This window comes from Neopelma chrysocephalum, unplaced genomic scaffold, assembly GCF_003984885.1.
Source record: "Neopelma chrysocephalum unplaced genomic scaffold, ASM398488v2 Primary Assembly neopelma1_96234, whole genome shotgun sequence".
Lineage (NCBI taxonomy): Eukaryota > Metazoa > Chordata > Aves > Passeriformes > Pipridae > Neopelma > Neopelma chrysocephalum.
The window spans coordinates 602,954-628,336 of NW_020924883.1; the positions used below are offsets into that span (position 1 = coordinate 602,954).

The window sequence follows — 25,383 nt, forward strand, 5'->3', positions numbered from 1 at the left end:
TATAAATTACAGTTTCCAAAATGAACTGTTAGCATCTTGCTGAGTAACTGAATGCAATATTCTAAGCTTCATCAAAACTACCCATCCAAAAGACATTTTTCTTACCATAAAAGCCTGAAAACAATTGTCCCAGAAGTTTTAGCCAAGTGCCAAAAATGCATTTAGAAGGAGGGTTATTTTTTTAAGGCAGTCTCATTCTTGATAGGGTATCAATTAAAAAGATTAGTATTTTGAACAAAAAATGGAGTAAGAGGAAATAGGACAAGCATCAAACAAGCCTATCTACTCCTAAGCATTGCAAGCACACAGTGAGCTACTTTCATGTTACGTTAATGTGGCAGTACATGCAGAAACGGCTACAAAAAGAAAAGAGTCATGATCATGGAGTGCTCGGCTTTTTGTTTTAAAAACTTACCTTTGTCAGTGTCTCCTCATCAAGGTGGTTCTTCTGGATCACATGTTGAAGTGCAAAGTAAATCTTTTCCTGAAGCTTCTGGACCTTCCTTGGCTCTATTAACCAGGCTCGATCTGAGAATAAGGAAAACAAGAGGTAAAGAATGCACAGATGTGGGGCATGCTCATGGTGCACACAGCGTGCCATACTGGCAAGCATTCACAGTAATCATAATTCCCACGAGGAAGGACTGCATGGTAATGAAGACATGATTTCAGAGGCAAAGTGTCTTGACACATTAAAGGACCACCTGAGTGTTTAACTAACATATACAAAACATACAGGAACATAATGTTGGCTCTGCATTTCTTTATTTAAAACAGGATGTCAGGTATAAAGATGGGAATAGAAATGAAACATGGCCCAACCATTTTATTATTCTCTGTTGGTACAATCAATGTTCTTCTATCTTTATACTGGCTAGGTGATAAACATGTCATGTTGTCTCAGTGTCTTAATACATAAATAATAAACATCGATCAAAACAGTTCTTTGAAAATAAGAGAATAAAATTATTTAAATAAAATATATCTCATTATTTACTAGGCTAAAATTTTGAGGTCAAATATATTCTACATAAAAAAATGGCTTCCTTCAAAAGAATTTCTTTAATAATTCAAAAAAATTATGAGTTGTCGAAATGCCTTGAAGTGCAAATTTCTCATTGTTTAAAAATATTCTCCTTTTAAACAACACAAAATAGAAGATTATTTGGGAGAATAACAGTTACAGGTACAGATGTTTAAAACCCATATGGCTTCTATTGAACACAACGCCCAAGTGCAGGAGGTTGTCCTTAAGATCTATATTCTCACAAGTCATAACTTCTGGAAAAAACACAGAAAGAGAAGTAGCAGACCACAAGACAGTGCAAAATGATTAATACAGTGTGTTTGCAGCACCACTGAACTTTCTGTTTTCCCATGCTACAAATTTGTTTCTTCCTCCCTCAATCCAGACCAATTATTGGGTATAGATTTTAGCTTTCAAATAGGAAATACAAAAATTTATTTTATCACAGGGCATGAATATTCATGTGCAAATTGAAAAGTACAGGAAAAAGTCCTTTCACTTTTATAGCTCTTTTACACACAATCCCCATAACTAAAATAACCCATAGAAATTATATAAGTCAACTGCTTCAATGAGCACAGATGCCACACAGGCTGGAGCCAAGCAGCATTTCATCACAGAAGGAAAACAATTCTGTTATTTGTCTGACTCTCTGTGGAGAGAGGTGTATGAAAAGTGTTCACTGTCAAGTACCGTGAAAAGAGACAAAACCAAACCTCAGCTACTTAACAGATGATCAGGAAAAGAAAATAATCTTTATGCAAAGCTTAGAGAATCATGCTGCAGCCAATGGATCCTGTGCCTCAGTGGCCATAGAAACAGAATTAGCTGAGAGCACATGCACCATCTACACAATAAGCACACAGTAATATTTAGACTTCACAGGATAGGGGCCAAAATTTATGCTATTGAAAAAATATGTCTTTCAACAGCATTAAATTAATGCCTATTATGGCAATCTAGAGCTAAAAAGATTTATCATAGAGGCCTATCCTTAAAGTATTTACCTTTCTGTCACAAAAATAAGCTTAAAAATAGACTGAGACAGTTAGAGGATAGGTTTAATCCCTTACCTGTCATGAAGCATGCTGTATATTCCACAAGAGTTCTTAAATTCATGACAAGAGCTAGGTAAAACTTTTATAATGCATATTAAGTTTGTCTCCCAAAATGTGATTTCTACCACCTGAAATGTGATTTCTACCATCTGCAAATTTGGCTGGAATTTCCCAAGTGACTAGCTATATTCACAATAGTTCAGGAAAAAGTCAATAGATGAGTGACTACTCATAAAGGAAGCAGCGGTTCAGTTACATACTTTTCCTTTTAAGTGTTGAACTTGTGTATCTTTAAGGAGTGCACAGCCCACTAGATTAGATAATAGTGTAGGAAAGAAAATGTAGAAAGCTTATAACACCTGCTTTTTCAAAAACTAAAATGGAAAGAACGAACATGGCAAGTCAGAATTTCAGGAGAGGGATTGGTATATGGGGGCAGCCAGGTTAGCGTCTTATCACCTTGCTCTGGCAAGTTTGCAGGTAGAGATGCCTCTGCAACCTTTATGGACTCTTATACTGTTTTAACTTCTGAAATCAGAAATCAAGTTAAAGAATCACCTTCAAGCAGCGTGGTTACATATCCCAAAGTGGAAAATCTGGATTTGTGCTCTGAATTAGATGGAAAATGGGTCTGACACTGGGCTTTGCAACCTTAGCAAATCTATTAGGGGATGTTCTTAGGTCCCTTACTCGCTATAGAACCACTCCATTCTCTGTAAACTGCCCAAACACTGAGATCAAGGGCACAAGAATCACCTTTCAGGGTGGTGACTTCTGTAGAAAAGAAACTTGAATATGAATACTTCCCATAAGGAAACTTTGTAAGCTCATATTAGCTGATGGAAGGACTGGTCCAAGTACTTCTGTGATATTTCCATGATGAAACTCTTTATTGTGAAGAAATCAGAGCATCTAGTGTGGAAGGAAATATTTATTTCTCTATTGTTTACTATTATCATTTTTGCAAGAAAAGAGATGGCAAATTTCAATGTCAGTTCAATCTGGACTATTTTCCCTTTCTTCCCACTCTCAGTCCAAATTTGCTGTCTTTTTATGGACGAGAGATTGCTTTCACTCATGTATATGCTGCCGCAGCCCACCACTTCTTTTTTACTGTGTGTTTTATGACTAAAGTTACACATCCTCACGGACTACAGAAATAAACAGCCTGCATGAATCAAGCACTTTCGCTTCTTTTATTCTCTTTTTTAAAAAGGAATAGTAGACACTGCATGTACCCTCTTGCTTGCAAACTAGAGGGCCATATGTAGAACTGCAGAAATTAATCAGAATTTTTATGCCCACTTGATGTTTTCCAGGAGCAAGCTCATCTCTCTGTCACCCTCACAGCTTTGGTCTTTTCAGAGTGAGGGAGGGCTGATGAGCAGGGACCCACAAGGACACTGCAAGTCCGCTCTCCCAGAGGAAGTCAGGACCTCTGGGGGATAGTGACAGGCACACGCCTGCACATAGCTGGGACACTTTTGAGGTGGAAATGGTCACTGTTTTATCTCTGCAACATCCTGGCCTAACACCATGAAGAGCCACCAACTCAACTATTTCACCTCTGAGCAGATGATGGCAAGAACTCCTCAAAGTCAAACTAAAAAGGAGTAGAGTCCTTTCAGTAGGTGTCAGTAATGATGAGAATGAACGTGTTGACACCATCTGTGCTAGTCTAATTCTGACTAACATAATCTATACCACAGATGTGCAAAAGGGCAAAGTGACCTAGAGGAAGTCTTTAGCAGAAAAAGCTGGAAAAATAATTCATGGTGAGGTTTTTTGTAAGGTCTTTCAAGAGGTTACCCTTGGAGGAAACGGGGTGTCTACATTCCCTGAGGTATACTTAAAAATCCCGCACTAAACTGTGAGCTTGTCTACTAGGTCCACCTTCTGAGTCAACTTAATCACAAAAGTCAGCCAGCCATCACTCACTCAAATGCATGCTTGCCTGTGCAGAATTACAATATGAAGACATGAAAAGAGCATGTTGCACCTATAATCACATCATCTCACCTGGAATTTAATTCAGACAGTACCTCACATAGATTTTAACTGCTCATGTTCTTATTCCCACAGAAAAAGCCCATCATAGTTATGGACCATATAACCTGTTTGGGGCTGTGAGGTTTGTGTTCCCTGAGAAAGTCAGGAGGAACATGTACCTCCTTGAGTACCATGTTTCTCTGTATGTGGTCTGGAAGAACGTCAGCCTGCACTGCTTCTTCACACAATCCTGCTCCATGCCTGTTAACCCATACTTTGGATCTACTTCCAATATGTGTAATTCCTGATGGTCTACCAATGAGACAGTGAGGTGTATTTGGGGTAATTCAGGTATTCTTCCACTTAATACATTGCTTAATATATTGCTCAACATTGCTTAACACAGCTTAAACACCTATTTAAGTAGGTAGAAACAGAGGTGAGCAAAGAGGAAAAAAAAGGAGTGTGGTGTTTGGAATGAAAAATTACCTGGTGATATCAGAACAGCAGATGAAAACAAGGCAATCTCCTCCTCAGTCAACTGTAAGGAACATAAATTCTTTGCAAAGTCAAACGCTTCATTTACCAGATCATCAGAGCCTGCAGACCAAAGAGGACAAAATCAATGCTAGAAATCAGCTCTTTAACCTGCCATGAAAAAGGATTGTTTTTGTGACAAAAAGGTATGAGTGAATGTCTGCCTTTCATTAACTATTAAAATTCCACCAAACCTGAAAATGTCACTAAAACATACACTGAAGCAAAAAAATTATCAAGAATTAGGGGCAAGTACAAAAGTTGCAAAGACATCTTAGAAGAGAGCACTATTTTCCCAATGTGGAAAGAATTGCTATTTCTAGATAGATATTAAATCTAAGAGGTATGAAAGACCAGCACTAAATAATTTTCCCATATATAATTTTACTAATTATCAGTAAAAATATTTATGAAAATTTGTGAAAACATCATAAAGACCAAAATAAATCAATGAATATACATTCATAAATGCTTTAAACGTGTAAAGAGTGTTTTGTGTATAATACCCAATAAGAAAAATATATACTAATGTGATATATACATTTGAAGGAAATATCTCAAATTTTTGACTTTGTTCCTGAATAAATTTCTGACAATATCAGTTGGATGGGCAAAACACATTTCAGGTAGCACTCAATATCATGTTAAGAAATTAAGTAATTTTTTTCAATAAATGAATATAAATGAACGTACTTAAAAGTTTTAGGCAAAACAATATTTTAGGAAAGTCCTTGTCTATATTTCATAGCAGTTCATCATTTTAGTCACCTCATTGCTGGGGCTAAAGTTGCCTTCTGCAGGACACAATTAGTGGGAGTGATTTGATACATCAAGCATAACTGAACAGTGAAGATAAACAGCTTGGCTCCTGCCATAAACTCATGTTTTACCAAAACTTCAGATGGCAAAGAAATCCATTTGAAAAAAACCCTGATGCTGCTCTTTTTTATTAGAGAAAAATGCCTATCACTGCTAAGAGCTAGTGGACTCACCTTTTTTCGTTTTCTGTTCCAGCCTAGACATTTGGAGGCTTGGGGATTCAACATTTACTGGAGATTTTCATTGTGGATCACTATTTTCATAAAGACAAATCTCTCGCTATGTGGGTCAATGTAACTGGTTGAAAAGAAGAAGAGCAACATACCCAAAGCTTTAAACATTTGCATTCCTCCATACTTTCCTTCAAACAGAACAGTATTGTTGAGTGGGTTGAAGGCACGGCACATTCTCACCAAAACCACTTCCAAGCAGCCTATCAGACAGAAAAAAGAGCAAAGGAACCATATATTACTGCCTAATATCAGAGCATAGGAAATTTCAAGAAGATATTTAGGAAGACATGAGTCATCAGCAGGGTTAGGCACTCTTTGAAGACATCTTGATTACATGCCTCTGAATGGCAGTAAAATATTAGTCTGTTTTGCATGCAGAAAGGGGTCATTTCTGGTCCAGTCTAACCACCTTTTCTTTCAGTTGACTTTTTCCCCCTTTGCAGCAAAAAAAATTCCCCAGCCTGGACTAAATCTGAGTTTAGACCTGGGCAAATAATTTAATTTTGAAATACTTTATCCTGAAAATTAGGCATTTATTGAATCTTCTTTTTAATAATTAAACCTTTTTTTTAATACCAAAAAGCATCTTCATTCAATGTGTATAAAAATCCCAGCTTAATTTGACTGGAGAGGGAGATCATCACAAAGCATTTTTAGAGAGAAAATAAAGGTTAAAGCACTGTCAAGATCATCCCTAAAACAGGTTTTACGTTTGTTTTCCTTGTTTTGGTTTGGTTGGTTTTTTTTTTATTTCTTTTCTTGTTGTTGTTGCTGTTCTGGTTGTTGATTAGCCAAAGGAAGACTTCCTTTTTATTCTTTATCTTTGCATATTATTTCCTAACTGCAAAATATGCAGTTGGGAAAATGAAAGGAAAAATTTTAAACATGCCTTAACTAAATCCAAATGTCATGTAAAATGAACTCTGAATCTGAGGATTCTTTTGCAAACATACTTTTGAGAGAGAAGTCGTGACTTTCTTGCTCAGTGTTAACAGCGAAACAGAAAATAAAACCTGACATATCTTTATATGCTAAAGCTTAACAGTGTTTTCTGACAGTACAGCCAAATACATCTTTTCCTGAAGGTGCCGTTGTGTTGTTAGCTTTGCCAGGCAAAAGAAGGAATTTTCCTAGGGGTGCACTGGTATCTAGAGAATTTTCAAAATTAGTACAAGATTTAAAAGAATAGTTTTTGTGCTACAACTCCCTTTTTCCAGAAGGTTGCCTGTATGTTCCCAGAGTCTCTGTATCACTTTCCTTTGCACCTGTGTCCACCATCAGCCCCACACTGAGCTGCAGTCTTTTGTGTACAGAATACTGAATCACACGGGCTTTCAGCCTTAAGGAAGAGATCTCTCTTGAAATAGGAAGACTTAAACTTTAATGAGCCACCTCACACAGTATCCTACCTTTTACATTTGAAGGGAGCAAGAAACTGATATGACAGGGTAAATGTAGTTAATTACCAGTTGTGGTTCTTGTGGTTCACTTGGTCATGCCATTTTGTCCTCCTGAGTTTGGCAGTGTTACTGCATAGTCATGATAAATCTTGTCATGATTTTTCCAGAGGACAGAAATTACCAAGTTCCTTGACAAGTAAAGAAAGCCTTTTCCCCCTTGCCCTTATGCACACACACATGCAAACCTGGCATGCACAGAGAGCATGGCTGGAGCACACTGCTGTAATCTGTTCTCATTTATTCTGAAACCAACTGGCACCAGCAGGGATTTTCCCTCGTGTGCAGGCTGTAGGGTATTTCTGTAGTCTCATTAAAAAGATTAGAGATGACCACAGAGGCAGGCCTGAGTGATTTCATGGGGTGGCAGATGACTGACTGGACCAGCTCAATTTGCAGGGTCCTTCCACCACATGTCAGGTTGGAGACTGCAGTTTTTGCAATGGTTGTGTGTATGTATGTACTTAATAACTACAACTGACTGTAGAGGGAAAGGGATCAGAAGGCAGTAACATGACTAATGTGGAAAAATACAGACGGGTTAATGAAAGAGAGTTAGGGGTCTATTAGGGCCCCTTCAAACTTAAATTAGGGCTCCTTCAAAATTAAAATGATTTGCAGAACAAGACAGCTGAGCACATTTCTAGGGTGCTGGGTGCCAAACCAGCCCCAAGCCTCTGGTGTTTACCCACCTGACTTAAGGAGGAGAATTTGGTCATTCTGGCAGAGCTCCATGAAACCTGTTATGCGCTTTGCGAACTCCACCACATACTGGATAGCATGGGTGATCTGAATAGCACACTGCTGCCACAGAGCTTCTCTGGTCTTCCGGGAAAACACACATGAAAAAGCAAAGTGGTGAGCAAGCAAGTACGTCAGTGCATTAAGTTCTTCAGTTAGCCTTGCAGATGAACTCCCCAGACTCCATTCCCATTACCAGGCAGAGCTGGCAGCATCTCTGCTTCTCAATGTACCCCGCACTTTTCATTAGAAGGCTGTTTTCAGAAGCTGATTGCACCAGTCATCTGAACTCTGGCATTTCCTCTTCAAAGGAGCAGAATGCATTGCCCCATGTTAAAATGTGGTTCTAATGTTGGCTTTTGTGCAGGATAGCAGCATAAAAAATGCAACCATCCCAGAGTACATTTAGGTAAGAAGTGGCAAAATGCTATGAAGTTATTCAACAGAATATTTTTGCTAGTTGAAACGTAAAGTAATATATAATTAAAATATCATTGCCATCTCGAAATGGATTACAAAAAATTTGATTACTTGATAATAATTTTCCTTGCACACATACACATGTAAACATAAATGGATGTTCTTTTGTTCCTGCTAATTCTCCACAGACCCTCAGATTTCAAAGAACAAGCTGGAGTCTCTCCTGTCTCTTACATGATCAGCTAACGTGCCAACTGAACTCTGACCAAAGACCCATTGCTAATGAAACTAGTGCAAGAGGCACAGAGATTTCTGTTGACTGGACTACATCTGAAGAGGTACCAGTGAAAAACAGACTGAACTTGACCCAAGAATCGCAGAGGCAGAACAAAAATATAGTGCAATGAGATGATTTTTCCACCCAATTTGAATAGCTTCAATTTAAGGAGTACTTTCAGTTTGTCATTATCTATTGTATATAAGTGACAGATTTTTGTTATTTACATAAAAAGCAGATATGTTTTTAAAATTATAAGGAAACAAAGTTATATTGTCTTATTTTCTTAAAATCCCTAAAACAATGGATCCAGTCATGATCACAATAAAGACAACTGAATTTCTGCATAAGGTTTAGATTTGTTATAACAAAAATGGAAAACTGAATTCCATGACCGTACATAAGCTTCAACATTAGCAAATATGTCCATATGCTGGAAAGCTGTTGCTTCTTTCTATGAAGTGTCACTCCTTTGCTTTCAGTAACCAGTTCCTCAGAGATATTTAGAAGCCTATTTTCACTTATATGAAACTTGCCAAATAAATTACACAGTTAACAATTTCAAGCAGCAGAAAAAGCATATTACAGGACTGTACCTTGCTCTGGTAAACCTTAATTTCTTCATATGTGTGGGTCTGCCATGCTAGCTGATGTAATTCTTCCATTGTATATTGACATGTCTCCAAATGAGATTTAATGATATTCTGTGCAATTCGATCTGTGAAGAGGAGAATAAAACACAGTGAACAGTGATTTGCAACAGCAAAATGTTGAAAACATTGAAATTGTTGGAAAATGCACATTAACAGAATTAATCTTTTCTTTCCAATGCTACCTTTCTCCTATTTTTTTTTATTTATGAAGATGATTATTGCAAAGTGTTTCAGTATGCCAAGCCAAATGATCTTGATAAACAGTGGATCTGTACATAGTGGATCATCATAGTAAATGATTCCTGTTAAATTATACAGAATCTTCATTCTGAAGGTGATTTTTAAGGTGTTTAAATAAATGTCAATTGGACTTTTTTTGCCATTTAGTTTCCCAATCACTTTTGTCTGCCTCATGCCTGTGCAGTAACTGGTAGACTCTTCTAGGCTGGAGAAGATGAACATAGCTGCTGATTATCACCCCAGCAGGGTACCTTCATAGGCTTGAGGCCACAGACTCAAGGCAATATCTCCCCTCCCACTGTGGGTAGATGTTTGCTTGCTTTCTTCATTGTCAATTTCTTTCTAGTTCTTCTAAAAGAATTAATCTGTTGAAGTCAGTGGTCAGCAACTTTCAGAGCTGCTAGGTCTCACACAAATTGACTGACTGCTCAAACCTGACATAGACATTTGCATTACCTTGGGCAGACTCATAAAGAAACAGGAAACAGGTATCTTTCTTCTCAAGTTAATTTTCAGCTGCATCAATTTCTGATGTAGTTTGATGAGCAAGAACATGGAGACTGGTTTTAGCAATGGGTGAAAGCTAAAACTAGTATCTTGGGGTTTAGAAGGAGAGATAGGGAACATAGATCTCACATACAGCACTAAGTTACCTTAAAGTTATCCTGAAATAGCAGCCTTAGAAACTACTTCACAACACAAAATGCAAGATGCAAGCAGAAAGGGAAGCATTCAGTGCTGCCCTGGAAACCCACTGAAACTAGGAGTAAACTTCTTAGAGAAGTATTTTAAAGCAGACCTTTGCCCTTTAAGCTACTTGAGTGGCTTAGAAAGATTTTCACAAAAACTTCCAGCATGAATTCACTAACACTGGAAGTTGAAATGTCTTGATAAAACATGATATAGAAAACTGATGATTTTCTATTTTGTGACTTTGAAAGCTCAGTACTTCAGCCTGAAGACACTTAAGCCAAACAACTTTCAAACAAAGGAACAAAGCCAAAGGCACAGAAATGAACTGAAGCGCTTGTGGCAGAATCGGCATTGCACAGAAAACATTTGTCAAAAAAGGGAAAGGACGTTGGCAATGCATTAGCCAAACCTGAGCATGGGATGTAGAAAGAACTAAGTATGTCATCATTTACTTTTTCGCATCCTCAACAGTTTGCACAGAGTTTATGGACCTGGAGCTTGGAGTTCCAAAATAAGACTGTTTCTTTGGACAAATATTGACTGAATTTAAAAACGCCAGCAAGAAGGAAAGCTGAAGAAAGAATCTACACATGTATATGCTCTCTGTAAACACTGCTATAGGAGTGTTATTTAAAGGACAGATGTCCGTGCTACTGTCACGGTTAATAAGCTGAGACTCAGTGGAAAGGCAGTGAAGAAAACATAAATGAGTTGCAGATTTGTATAGAAAAATAAAACCTGCTCAATTGAATCTGTACAGGTATCCCTTTAAAGGTCAACACTATATTTAGGTTTCCTGATGGAAGAATTGACTCAGGCATAAAGACAACCAAGAGTGTATATTAGTAAGTACAGTGATCTACCCACTGCTCTTTTATGGAAGGTTGAATGCAACTCTGAACCCACGATAATAAACTGTTGCATTTCATAATAAAAATCTTAGAGATAAAGGGGCAACTTGGAATAAAGGGTTGATGATTTTAAACAAATCTTTTACAGGATCAACAGAGGTTTATTTGCATTTCTTTAACCAAGAAAAGCAAGCAAAACCTACCTTTTTTAGAAAGATCAAAGTTCAGAACTTTACCCCCAGATTGTTCTATTTACAGTTTTAACTACATTATCTTTTTGGAAACATCCTTAGCTATTGTAAACCCCATTGCAGAAGTTCAACTCAAGCTATATTTTTTTGCCAATTATGTTCCTGGAAGGATTTAACTGGAGAGAACTGAGATATGGTCAGAGCAACATTTAGGCCTTGTATCTAAAAAAACAGCACAGGAGCATGATTTCAACTTGCATTACAATTCTGCAGTCTCAAGGGTGAAGGATTTTTGCTCTCTGCAGCCACTGTCTGGTCTTTTTCTCTTTTGTGCTTCTTAGCCCAGCTCTCCTAGCTTCACAATTTGTTACACAAGCTACAATTTGTCAAGCTATTCACACTCTTGGCATAGAGAAAATGCTTACAATAAATGTCTCACATAATTTCACATTACCGCATAGACAAATTTGAATCAGATAAGGTGACCTATGTCAACAATCTGAAAACAAGACCTTTTGATTTCACTGACTTCAAAATATACTTTATTAGAAGGTCTCCATTACTGCAAAGCTCCTCAGCCCCATTCCTTTTCCCACCATTTATGTATTTACCTTAGGAACGAAGAGCTCAGAAACTCTTCAGGGTTTTGCAGGATGGCATTCTGTGTTTACCCCCATACATCTTTTCCTTACGTACTTGTGCTTATGTTGATCTGACATTAAAATCCAACTGGATGTGCAAAGGCCTGGGGCAATTGCAGCAAGCAGCAGCTCTGAATGCTGACATACAAAGAGGAATCAGGTGCAAGACAGACTTGAAACTCTTGTGCCACAGGCTAAGCAATGTTGAGTATGTGATGGAAAGGGTACACTGGGTCTGAGAGGAGGAGGGAACTACTCATTCAGCATAAGCAGCAGAGGAGCCTGCTTCCTTACACTCCATGCTGAAGTCCTGGAAGGAGTTTTAGCAAATACAGCATACACTTGGTGGCAGAGCTGGCATGACGCAAAAAGTAAAAGAAGTATAAGCTTGTCTTGGCTTCTCAGATGGTCCAGCAAAAGAACATCCAATGCAGGCAGAGCCAAGAACGTCACTCTCAAAGGGTTTCACAGACCATAGCTGTCTTTTTTTTCTCACATTTTCAGATTTTAGCATCGTTTTGCCAATGAAGTACACATCTTGGCAAATCCCATGCAGAAAGACATTCCTAAACCACTGGGAATAATGTACTGGCATGTAATGTAAACCTGTCCTGTCACAGGTACTGTGCTATACCCAAAATATGATAAATTTCTGTGAGACCTAGCAGCTCTGAAAGTTGCTGACCACTGACATCAACAGATTAATTCTGTTAGCGGAACTAGAAAGAAATGGACAATGAAGAAAGCAAGCAAACATCTACACACAGTGGGAGGAGAGATATCGCCTGGATGCAGAGGCTGTGGCCTCAAGCCTATGAAGGTACCCTGCTGGGTTGATAATCAACATCTATGTGTGACCTCTTTTCCAGGCTAGAAGAGTCTACAGTTACTTTACATATCACTCTTGACTTTTAGTTTATTTTGCTTTCAAAAATCTTAGGCCAGAGATTTCAAAGGTTCCCTTTCACTGGGAAACTGCATGTACACAACTAGCAATCCTGTTTGGACGGGCTGCAAGGACTACAAAAGGCAATTCCATTTTTGTGACTTCAATGTGAACAGCATTTCTCCTTGAAATGCTGTCAGCTTCCATCTTACATAAGCTAAAGTAGGCTTGCAAGGTTTGCTGTATGAAAAGAAAAACAAAAGAGATGATTCTGACCACAGAGGTGTGAGAATCAAAGTCAGCAACATTTTATTTTCTAGGCACCAACTGCTGCAACTATTGAGTGAAAATTAGTAATTCCAAAGGAAAGAATTCTTCAGCCTGCATGACAGTACACCACCAGCATTATAATAACTGTAGCCTGTAAATTGCAGAATTTGTAAAGCTTATCTGACACAATATGAAAACATAAATGTTGATTAGCTGCTTTACTCCTCCCCTTTTGCCCGCATACTGGGTTTATTACATTAGGGCTAAATCTCCTACCACTCATCATCATCACTTGATATTAAATGATAATAGGGAATCTGAAAGTCACACCACATCCTGGCAGATTAACTCTTTCTGAGAAACATGGTCCACAGAAAATAATGCTCCCAGTGTCCAAACTCTCACATACACTAGGACATGAAAGCGTTTGCATTAGGTAGATTGGCTCTAAATTTGAAGATTTCTTAGTATTGGTATCTTGAAATTTTTCTTAGAAAGCAGGCACTTTTTGTACAAATGCTATGCTTCATTAAAAATAAAATCTAGAAAAAAAGTATTTGCTTCCAGAGAGATAAAACAGAAACAACTTACTGAATCAAGAAAACAGTCAGTAGTTGTAATCAATATGAGGTCTTGAAAAATCAGAAACACTCAAACAAAATGCATCATGGAATAACCACAGAATCACAGAATCACCTAGGTTGGAATAGACCTCTGAGATCACTAAGTCCAACCTTTGACCTAACACCACCTTGTCAACTACACCATGGCAGTAAGTGCCACATCCAGTCTCTTCTTAAATACCTCCAGGGACAACGACTTCACCACCTCCCTGGGCAGCCCATATATTTCTATAAAGAACTTCTTCCTAATGTCTAACCTAAACTTCCCCTGGTGTAGCTTTAGACTGTACTGTCTTGTTCTATTGCTGGTTGCCTGGGAGAAGAGACTGATACCCACCTGGTTACACCCTCCTTTCAGGTAGTTGTAGAGAGCGATAAGGTCTCCTCTGAGCCTTCTCCTTTCCAGGCTAAACAACCCCCGTTCCCTCAGCCTCTCCTCACAGGACTTGTGCTCCAGACCTTCACCAGCTTCACTGCGCTTCTCTGGACCTGCTCCAGCACCTCAATATCCTTCCTGAACTGAGGGGCCCAGAACTGGACACGATACTTGAGGTGTGGCCTCACCAGCACTGAGTGCAGAGGAAGAATCACTTCCCTGGTCCTGCTGGCCACACTGTTCCTGATCCAGGCCAGGATGCCATTGGCCTCCTTGGCCACCTGGGCACACGTTGGCTCATGTTCAGCCTTCTGTCCCTAGCCTGTAGCACTGCATGTGGTTGTTGTGGCCAAAGTGCAGGACCCAGTACTTGGTCTTGTTGAACCTCATTCCTGTCCTGTATACACTTGTCTGGCTTTCTACAATTGCCCACTATTCTAGCTGTAGAGACTCTTTTCTTAGGGGTGACAAGGAAACCCAGATGGTGTTGGTTGGCATGGCTGGAGAGCCATGACCTGAATGGTCAGGCTGGCCCTTGCTCCCCGCAGCTGGGGGAGCGCTGCCCTTCCTGTTGCAGCAGCTGGGGTACTGCTAGTGAGGACCTGAAAGGTGTTGGATGAATGGGGAGATAATTTAATTGGGATTTTGTGATACAGCAGTAAAAAAAAAAAAAAAAAGAAAAAGTAATGCATCGTAGTAGATGTCCAGAAGAAGCTGAAAATTGAAAATTGTATATCAGGAAGCTGAGGAGAACCACAAAGAGAACAGTGCCATTTCAGCAAAAGAAATGGCCTTCCATCTCCAGTGTCTGGGTGGGTAATAGGTACCATGAATGTGTGGTCTGGTCAGTTTGGTCAGTAGCCACCACCTTTTGGGGTGAACATGGGACTGGTTGCTGTTTCTGCCTTTCCCTGAGGTTGTCTGTCTCCTTTACCTCTTAAGTAGTTTCCTCTTCAAAATTTGTAGGAACCCAAGTGTCTGAGACTGCTGCTTCCTGTCACAGGAGTGGGCTAGTAGCTAAGGAAGCATTGGACAGCCCTGACAGAAGGACTGGGCAGACAGAAAGACTGCAAAAGCCCTATATACCTCTCGCGTGAACTTAGGACTACATCTCACCACTTCCAGAACAATAAATGACCCTTTCTGTTTCCAGATTTGGCTACTCTCCTGGGCTCTTTATTTGTTCGTTCTTGGTTTTGTTTTGGTTTGGTTTTGGTTTTGATTCTTCTTCCCCCCACCCTCCCATTATATTTTTTATTTTAGATTTCAGCAGTCACCTCACAAAAGGCAGTCTCCAAAGATTACATTTGCTCAAACATTTATTGCATCAGCAGTGTAGGAGTTGCTGAAATCCAAAATACATAGAGAAAACTCAACACTGCAACCTAGATAGTAACAACCAAAATCAGAATAGCACAGACCCACAGGGGTCTATTGTCAGTTGATAAGTCAGTCCTGCCTTTTTCATGCATTTCCTTGCAATATTTAGAAATCCCTAACTACAATACTGAGAAAAAACTTCAACTTGAGGTCAAGTACAATGCTGGTGGGGATGGATGCAATCCATGGACTCCACACAACATTCACCAACTGTAAAATTTGCATTTTAAGTAGAAATTATCAACAGTACTTGGCAGTGTTTGCTTCCTACAGGCTCCTTAGTTCTTTCATTTGTCTCTCTTTTCTCAGGAGAGACTCTAGTTTTTTCTCAGCAATCCCTTCTTTTGCACAGGGAACTGAAGAACTTTGAAGTGTGCTTCCTAAAACACTGATAATCTTCTTCAATTAAAATGAATAATGAATCTTTAATTTGCCACTTACCCTTAGGATCCAGTTGGGTAGCTAAGAGCTCATCTCAGCTTATACCCTAAGTTGAGCTCTCGTAGGGATCTACTTTGAATTAATGCTGCAATAACATCACAGTTTTGGCTGGCTGCTGTAAGCATGCATATCAATTTGTACAACTTTCAAAATTCCAGCCAAGTATTCTAAATAAAATCTCTGTTCTATGACCCAAAAAACTGCCAAAATAGCATTGGAATGACACTATTCTGCACCCTGACTCGAGGGTATTAAGACTGCAAAATTAAAAATTTTAAAACCTGGTTTCATTGCACAGATTATATCAAGAAATTCTTTTACAGTCGTAGAGGCAGCAACACAGGGAATAAAGTAAAAGCATGTCTTGAGTTTGCTTTCAAACATGAATAATAGGTCCCAATTTTTTAAATTAACTGGCTGAAAAGTCTGAACTTTTTTCTTTTCCACAGAAGAATAGGTACATTTTGTCCTAAAAGTGGTTGTAAAAGCTCATTACATTTTTCATCTCTCCTTGGCATTCTCAACTCTATCATGCACAGAGTATTTCCCTTTCAAAAACTATTATAAACAGACTAGCAATTTTCATAACCCCTATTTGTTTAATAAATTTGTAGCACTATAAAATATGCAGCCTAAGAAGATGGTATGAAACACAAAAACACTCATATGAGACTAGGAGTGCTAGAATTAGTTCATGAATAACCCTTCCCTGTGCTCAAGTTATTCAGTGGTTACTGTCATGAAGAGACTGACCACTGACTAAATGTTATGTGTGTGAATTATTTCCTCTCTCTCCTTCAAAGTAAATCAGTGTTTCATTTGCCTTTCTAAAAAGCACTAATAAATTACTAGAAATGCCAGTACAATTGAAAGAAGTCTTTATCTTAAGGAACCTAGAGAATGGACCCAGAATTCTTTTAAATCCTAGAGGATTTTTATAAATGCTAAAAGGTCTCTACTTAATAATACTTCTCCTGGGTCTCAGCCAATTTAGTAAAAATGTGTATTTTGTACTAATTAGAAATCACTTAACTGGCAGCACTAACCAAGGCAACAAGAAACAAGAAAGTTTCTGAAACAAGAAAGTAGTTTCATTTTTTACAATTGAGCAAACATTACTTAGAGTGGAAATTGTTATCTATTAAACCTAGAAATACGCATGGAATAATTGGAATATTAATGGTTTTAAACCAGGGCTGGAAGGGTTTGCCCTGTCATAATCTGCAAAAGACTGGGAGAGTTTAACATATTTTTAGTGCTTGTTTCACTGTTACAGGCTTACAATTCACTTTTTGTAAAGATTTTAAGCAGTCCATCTATAGTAACATTTTAAAAAGTAATAATAAATATTCAACAATGATTCTATCTTCCTGTAGTTTGGCAAATAAGTTTTACTGAACTGGTGTTAGCGTATAGTGTCAGAAAGTGAAACAATTTGGTTACCCTAAGCAATGCCAGACCAAAAGAAAAAATATTCACGCAATCAAAAAGGAACACAAGACAGGGCTCCATGCCTTAATATCTTGCTTTAACTATTCCCATTTACACATGACTTTCATCTGTGCAAGATTACTGCACTGTAAAATCTATGTTCTGATAATCAGTTTCAGCATTTTTCTGAGCCCTATGTCTTATAGCATTGAACTTTTCCATTACACACATCTATGTTCCTCTCCCATGCATTTCACTTCAACTTTTTCTCATATTTTTTCACTCTTGTATAAAAGAATTGCTGCTGTTCTGTGAAATAAAATATGAAATTGAATGGACTGAAGAAAGACATCATTACTTATGCAGCTGGGAACAGCATCACAAAATGCAAAACAAGCAGAATTACACTATTCTCAGGAATAAAGTGGAAAGCAGTGAAAAGCATGAAGTGAGTGATGAAATCTACCAGACAGATGGCAAACAGTGTGAAAAAGTGAACTACAGCCTTGGGAAGTCAAACTTAGGATGCTGCATGGGTACTGGGAGAAGAAAAAAATAAGTGTAAAACCAAACTTCTGTTGGCTTCCTTGTGCTTGAGGATTAAGGAATGATCGACTAATGTTGTTTAGAATGACAAAGAAATACACTATGGACAGCAGATTAAGTTCTCAGAAAGTACAAGTATGCACATTGTCAGTGCTGACTGTCCTGAAACACCATACACTAATATTAAGGACAGGAAGCATTGACACTAAACCAGTAAAGGGCTTACTCACATGAGGAAGAAAGCAACATATAACCTCTAATTCAAACCACAGCAATTTTGGCAGACAGTATGCCACTTCCATATACTATAGTGATTCCAAAGCATCACTGCCTTGACCTCTTGATTTTCATCTGCAGTTTGCCTCCTCACAGGTTGTGAGTGAGACAATCCTGGAAGACAACACAACACACTTCCTTCATACGTCCCAGGCCCTCCATGCTCTGGCACCTGCTCCAGCCTTCTTTTTTTGAGGGTTTCTTGCAGAAAACCTGTTACCATTTCTTCTGCTATTGAAATTTCTGCTCCAAAGCATACAACAAAGAATCATCCAAAAGGCTATTCTTACAACTGGCAGCTAAAGCATGTCTCAGTATGCTTTATACCATTAGATTTACATTGATCTTTCAGTGTGATTTCTAATCTGATAATATTCACAGCACAGTGTTATTTCTGAGAATACTGTCATGATATAGAGTAATATATGGGATATATGATATGTAATTTTACATATTTTGACTGCTACAAATGGTTGATTTCTAATTGCTTTTTTTAATTTTCAATAGAATGAACATATTTTGTCAAGCTTGGTCATGCAATAAAACATTCTTTTCTTAGCAGAAAAGGAGTAATTTTATATAACTACTTTAATGGATTAGAAATGTGCTCACTTTAAAGAACTGTATTATGATGCTTTAAAAGGCAGGCTATAGATAAGGTTGTTTTTAATACCATTTTATGCATATTTTTAATTAATTTGTAAAATAAGCAGAAGTTCCAAGTTTTGTCACATGAATTGAGTACAGAACTGGAATATTAATTTATTCTGATTGTCACTTTTAAACAGGTAATGATGGTAAGATACAGTGCCCTGACGGCATGTGTGCAGAAATGCACACACCGCACATCTTAAATGCTCACTAGGTGGCAACATTGCTCCTCTGAAGTACAGCTTGTCAGGGTGTCGACAAACAGCCCTGCAAGTTTTTACTGTCAGGTTGGTAGGAGAGATATTAAACTATGGCCTAGAAAAAGAGGTGAAAGAACATTACACAGGCCTACAGTCACAAAAACATCATGTTTCACTGCGTGGTGGGTGGTGGCTTTGTAAAGGCAACATAAAACACAGCTACTAATGTCACCTTAGATATGGACTTTATTTACAAAGCATTTTGAGTGTGATTTGGAGTGTCCCTTTAAAGAGCATCTAACTGATTAATAAGTGTTCAGTAAGCTGTCTGTTAACACTTGATCTGGCACAGGGAACAAACCCTGGAGATAAAGAGAAGGGAGTTAAAGAACAATAATAGGAAATGCTCATCGTTGGAGAAATGCTTTCACAACTTTCAAAACCAAAGCACAGCAGACTTTTTAAGACTTCAGTCTGATGCTGACATATATATACTGCATATGCAACATACAGTGTTGTGGAAATTCATGAGCAGTATAGGCATGGAGGATTAAACTAAATTATTTTAAAGTTAATGGGAAGATTTCTGCTGAAAGGAGAAAGGTGTGGAACTGACTTTCAAACCAATCCTCAGCAGAGGAGTTAAGAATGTTTACAGGTGAAGATCTCCCTTCAAGTTGAGACAGTGAAACAACTAAATGCTAAGATCCTGCTTGTATGATATTGCCACAATGAAAATTAAATAACTTTACAGAATATAAAGTTGTTCACCATGGTCCTGAGATGAATGTATTCACCCAGCTAAATTAAGACTGAATTACATATGCAGAGAGTGTCATTTGCAGTTTTCAAGAGGGCTTGTCTTCTACATAACTATCCTGAGCCAGTCTTTAATAAATTTTTAAGGTTTTCCTTTATTGTCATTTTCCAGTCAAGTGTCAGCATCAAAAGAGCTGTGCATTATGGTGTAGGGCAGGTGGTGCTTCCTCCACTTCATATTAGGTGTCTGTCCTAGTGAGTTACTGCCCACCCTAAGATGTACACAGCAGAGCAGGGTCAGAGGGGCTGGGAAAAGGGAAGATCAAACCCAAGCCCACCAACCTCAATTTAATTTTGGTAGAAATATAAGCTCTCCAAGCCATTGGGTACCTTCAAATAGCCCTGATGTCGAAGAAACATCATGTAAAGATACGTAAGGCTGGGCTATGTGACCTCCTTTACGCTCTAGTAGTTCCTTACTGACTACCTAAACATAACACAGCAATAAGGCATTCTTCAGTTTGACTTGGAGTGAAGCCTTACCCAATTTATTTTCTCCACAACAGTGTGTGCTAATAGTTTTATCTTGTCTCTAAGAAATCATAGGCTTGTAATCTCAACTGCAGTTGGGGCAGGGAAGCCCTTCCAATAACTTTTACACACCAAGATTGGAGCCACATCTTTAGTGAGGAAAATGCAATGTTCGGCTGACAGATAATATTATACTATCACTGATAGATAATATTATGCACATATATTTAAACAAGATGGTCTTTATTTCATCAAGTCTAAAAATAAGCCTTTAATACCTGCTAATTTAAAATCACACTTGGGAGCAAGCATTGCTATCAGGAACTGGAGCTCCCTTCTCACTTTAGAATTTCCCAGTACCAGCTGACCTCTGTGAATTGTGTGAGGAAAAAGCCATTCTGCAAATTACCAAATTCTTGCTTTTGATACAACAAGTATCTCCTGGATTGAAGCCCCTACAATATGAGAAATTTCTGCCTTCCCAGATGTGCAGATGCCACAGTGGTCAGGGAGAAACAGGACCGCGCTGTAAGGTCCCTGGCAGCACGCACCCTTAGGACATGGGTGTCTCTCTTGCTGGCAGCGTCACTGCCTGATGGAACACACCTGGATCATGCCACCCATGGACAGCCGGACAAGTAGAGAAAGAACCTGCCCAACTCATCTGGTCGCTGCATCTGACCTACTTTGTGTTCTGTACATGCAACTCCATATTAAGTCTCCAACAAAATGCCTTAAGGACAAAAATACTTCTCTTTTAAGAAAAAGGAGCTGGGCTGGACATGCAGGTGATGCCAAGCTGAGGCTCTGATCTTGTATGTTTATTTATGAGCTTTGGACTGATTTCTTTATGCTTTGAGTTTCTTTTTCTAACAGGAAATGGGAAACTACCTGATTTTATACAACATTTCTCCATCATAAGCTCTGACATGAGAAATTTGTGTCAGTATCTGAAAATAATTTTTTGTTATACTTAACACTCATTTTCATAGGAGACATTTCCTACCCTGCTTCTTACAGTGATCAGATAATGTGCGGTTGTACCCAGGACTATTTAAATCATTTGAAGGAATATAAGAGTACTAAATATGTGTGACAGAGCTCTCTCTACATAACTTCAACTTGTCAGCATGTCTTACTCCTACAGAAACCCCGCTTCCTACCACATTATATAGAGATACTAGTAAGTATGCAGTGCAAGATAAGCTATATTTTTCTTGCTGTTCCATTCTAATACTATGTGTTGAAACAGTTGCTGTGCAAAAAATTTTGAATTTCGAAACTGTTAAGTTGAACAATTTCCATTTACACTACAAAGTCTTCTGTAGATGAATGTACATTTGGGAAAAAGAACACTTTCACATTCAAATTAAAGCATAGAATTGTTAAAGATCAAAGTAGCTCTAACCACTTAGATTACTTTTTGGTGGAACTAGAAAATTAACATGTGAAGAAAAGAATGCAAGTGATGTGCAAATTACATTATAGAGTATCTTAGAAAATATTATTTTTATAACTGAATCAAAATGACAGGGAAAGGAAGACTTGTTACTTGGATTTTTCAGAGAACTTACTGTTGGATAGCAAGCAAAATATAAATACTAAAGTAATATATGCAATTACAGCAAGTTTTTAGTCAGCAGGGACCATTGTTAGGACTTGTTTTACAAGCATTTAAGATTTTCATAATAATCTGAAAAAGAAGGTTCATAGCATGCTAATAAAATGAAGAGATAATTCTAAATTGAAAGAAGTCACAAAGCATCAGTGAAGACTGAGACATAATGTAATAGGATTGAAAAGGTTAGAAAAATAAGAAAGAGAAAATGAGATTCAAACTTGGAAATGTGCAGTCAATTATATCTTAATAAAAACTGGAGAGAAGTGAGTTTGAAACAAGTTAAGCATTATTACCAAAGGAGTAACTGAACTGGATATTGGTTGACATGAGATGCAGAAGCTGCAAAGACTACTTTTGCTCTGGGCTGCCTGTGAAGAAGTCTGTCCCTTGGAGAGCTTGCAGCAACTTTTAGAAGTTCAAGGATGAAAGGAATCCCACACATTCATTTATGAGGGAAAAATTAGGATGGTTGCACTCAAGATCGGGCAAGTGACAAGTGAGGCTGTGCTTAAATATATATATAAATATATTTGAAGAATTTAAAGACCAGAAGAAAACTAAGACTGGAAATTAATCAGAAAATAATCAGTGCAGAAAAGAACCAACAAGATCTGGGATACTCAGTGTTTTAGTGTATCACAAGGCATGATGGTATAAAGAAACTTCTATCAGGCACAGGAATCAATGCAGTATAGCTTTTATGCCTCCTATATATTCTCTATGATTTCTTCTAACAGTTAAGGCGTAACTTCTATTTAGCATGAGTTGAGTTTACTCCAAATCTTACTGGAGTAAGACACAATTCTGCAGTGAAATTTAAGAACACTATAATATGAAATCAATGCATCCCAGTGTTTAGTTTTCCTCCTCTGACTGCAAGACTCAGCTTTACAGATGGTCCAACAATCCGCTGTAGCACTGAGGCACTTTTTGTTTGTTTTTAAACACTGAAAATATCACTTGCCTGTGCACTAATCCCAGTATTTTATGGTATATCTCTTCCATTTTTTCATATGTGTCAGCTGATTCGTTATACTACAGTACCTCTCACTATCACCCTTATCCATCTGCTGTAGGTGCCACAAATGACAGGCAGCAGTACATGGGTAAAATCCTAGCAATTTAGGAGACCCAGTTTCAATTTCAAAAGGAAAAGAGTTAAATCCCAGAGCATCTGAATTTTGCTGTCAGCTCAGAGACAGGCTCTTTCCTATCTCCTGCTTTATGTTCTTGAGAAGGTGAGTACTGGTTAGATAACACACAGGATGAAAGACTGGAAAATGTGGAGTTGGTTTAGGGCTTGAAGAGCAAAAAATATTGGTGAAACTTTAAGAATGGTAAGTTATTTCTAAGAAAACCAGCAAAAGATAAAATTTAAATGATTCTCTAAAGCTTCATGAGTGAAAAGAACTCATTGACTTCCGTGGGATCCCTTAGCCACTAAGCATATATTCTCTATTTGGGCTCATTTCTGTAACTGAGCACAAACCATAATCCATGGACTATCAGAACTGTCACATTTCTAGACCTCCTCTGAGTCTCTGGAAACATTTCCCTTTGGTATGGGGGATGCAGGGAAACAGCTCTTAAGGATGGTTTAAATTGCCTCTCAGCTGGTTTGCAGTACTGTGATCCTCTGTTGCAGAACTGAGGTGTGCACAAGCCACATGTAAGTAATATTCATACCCCCACAAAAGCTGAGAGGGAAGTTGGTGCAGATGTTCCTCGCTAATCCTACGCTATGGGTGTAGGACTTCACTGGACAGTCCTAGGCCAAATGTGATAGTAAAACATGTCCTAATAAACAGAGTGGCAAAACCCCATATCTTTCTAGTGCACAATTTGCAACTAAAGCACACAATGTGTTATGTATCCTCCTGCACATGAGCATGCATGGGTACAAAACATACTACAGATTCTAACTGCAACTTCATTTTTTTATGAGACAGTAACTACTGTATACATCATTACTGCAATCTATATCGAGTGGAGGCCACATCTCCAGGGTTCTCAGTAGGTCTGAGTACACGCATAAATTTATAGATGTAGGTGCACATCCATGAGGCAGCAAGGTCAGGCCAAAACTACAAAGGGATTTTATGATATGAAAATAATTAGGTTGTTAAAGTGCTTTTGAATACGATTTTCTTCTTCTTCTTCTTCTTCTTCTTCTTCTTCTTTCTTTTTAATTAAATTCCATTAACAAATTGTTACCCTTTGATTATATTCTCAACCACAAACTGATGCAGCATATTTTACTTGTTGTGGTACCTAATTAGAATGCCAATCTTCTTTCACGTTATTTCTTTATAATAGAAGCAGTTCCTCCAGTGGCTTTGGAGAAGTACAGCTAGAAGCATCAGATGAACAGAAATCCTCCTTGAGAAGAATCACGGTTAGCTGTTGTCTTTCAAACAGTCTCATCTCACAGAGAGGTCTCTTTGCCACTTTTCAAAGATGAAATAAAGAGACAGGTTCTCCAAGGCATTCAGGCAGAGCGGGAATATCCAAGCAACTACATTCAGAGTGTGTGCACTTCACAAATTCAGTGAACGTGGTCTGCATTGACATCCATGCACCAGAAGTAGCAAGCTGGTATTTTTTCACAGTAAATATCCCAGAATTAGCTGCCATGGGGATTCTGGGTGTTGACAAGAATACAGATGGTTGGCTGAAGGGATCATTTAACCCTGCTAGTAATGAGCTCATTTGAAACAAGCTCCCCACTCCTAATTATCACTTGGTTATGATTGATTCGTCACCTGCTTTGATGCTTCTATTTCATAAACAGAACATGAAGTACTGGGTTTAAGAAACTGCATATTTTGAAGATTTTGGTAAAGACAGAGCTGTCTTAATATTATGTCAATTAGTGCCAGACTGATTTTCTTTCCTTTACTCTCTGTATGTGTGTGCACATACTCTCTGTATGTGTGTGCACATACACGCATGTGTGAACATGTAATTATTGTGTACCTGTGTATGGAATGACTATATAACATTTCAATAAAGACAGCACTGGAGCTTAGCTTATATGTACACATTGCACTACAGGAATAGGAATTTTTCTTACCTATTTCACTCATGGATATCCCTGGTGCTAATTGCCCGTTGTTGAAAGAGCTGTAGGTAAACAAGTTTGGTACAGAGGTGAGGTCATAGAGAGGTTCCTGCTTTATCTGTTTGATTCCAGTCATGTCTAATCCAGACTGGTCTGGGGAGGGCTGGGCAGAATCCACGTTATAATAGCCCTCAGACTTCGGCAGATCGATGACGTGCCCATTTGAGTAGGTGCTGCCAGTTTCGTTATTCAGGTTGTTCAAGCCATTGCTGATGCCATTGCTGTAAACCCTGGCGAGGGCTTCTGCCTCACCACTTTGCTGCTGCCGCTGTTCCTGTAGTCGCTGCTGGTGCTTCTGCACTTCAGCGTACAAGCTATCCCTCTGCTTTTTGGACATTCTTCCAAATTTCACAGCTGAAAAGCAAAGCACGATTTCACAGCTGAAAAGCAAAGCACAAGTTTTTCTTGATTGCCCTCAACCCCCCTCACTTTTATATTTACTTT

At 38.4% G+C, this 25,383-nt stretch overlaps 1 protein-coding gene across 1 annotated transcript in view; it reads right to left on the reverse strand.

The window, feature by feature from the left end:
* RORB (RAR related orphan receptor B) overlaps positions 1-25,383 on the reverse strand; it is a 78,069-nt gene that overhangs the window by 1,163 nt on the left and 51,523 nt on the right. The window contains exons 4-9 of the mRNA XM_027708418.1: positions 24,892-25,293; positions 9,155-9,276; positions 7,813-7,945; positions 5,756-5,863; positions 4,564-4,674; positions 416-528 (exon numbers count right to left, since the gene is read on the reverse strand). Of these exons, the coding sequence (XP_027564219.1) occupies positions 416-528; positions 4,564-4,674; positions 5,756-5,863; positions 7,813-7,945; positions 9,155-9,276; positions 24,892-25,293 (989 nt within the window). The remainder of the gene's footprint in view (positions 1-415; positions 529-4,563; positions 4,675-5,755; positions 5,864-7,812; positions 7,946-9,154; positions 9,277-24,891; positions 25,294-25,383) is intronic.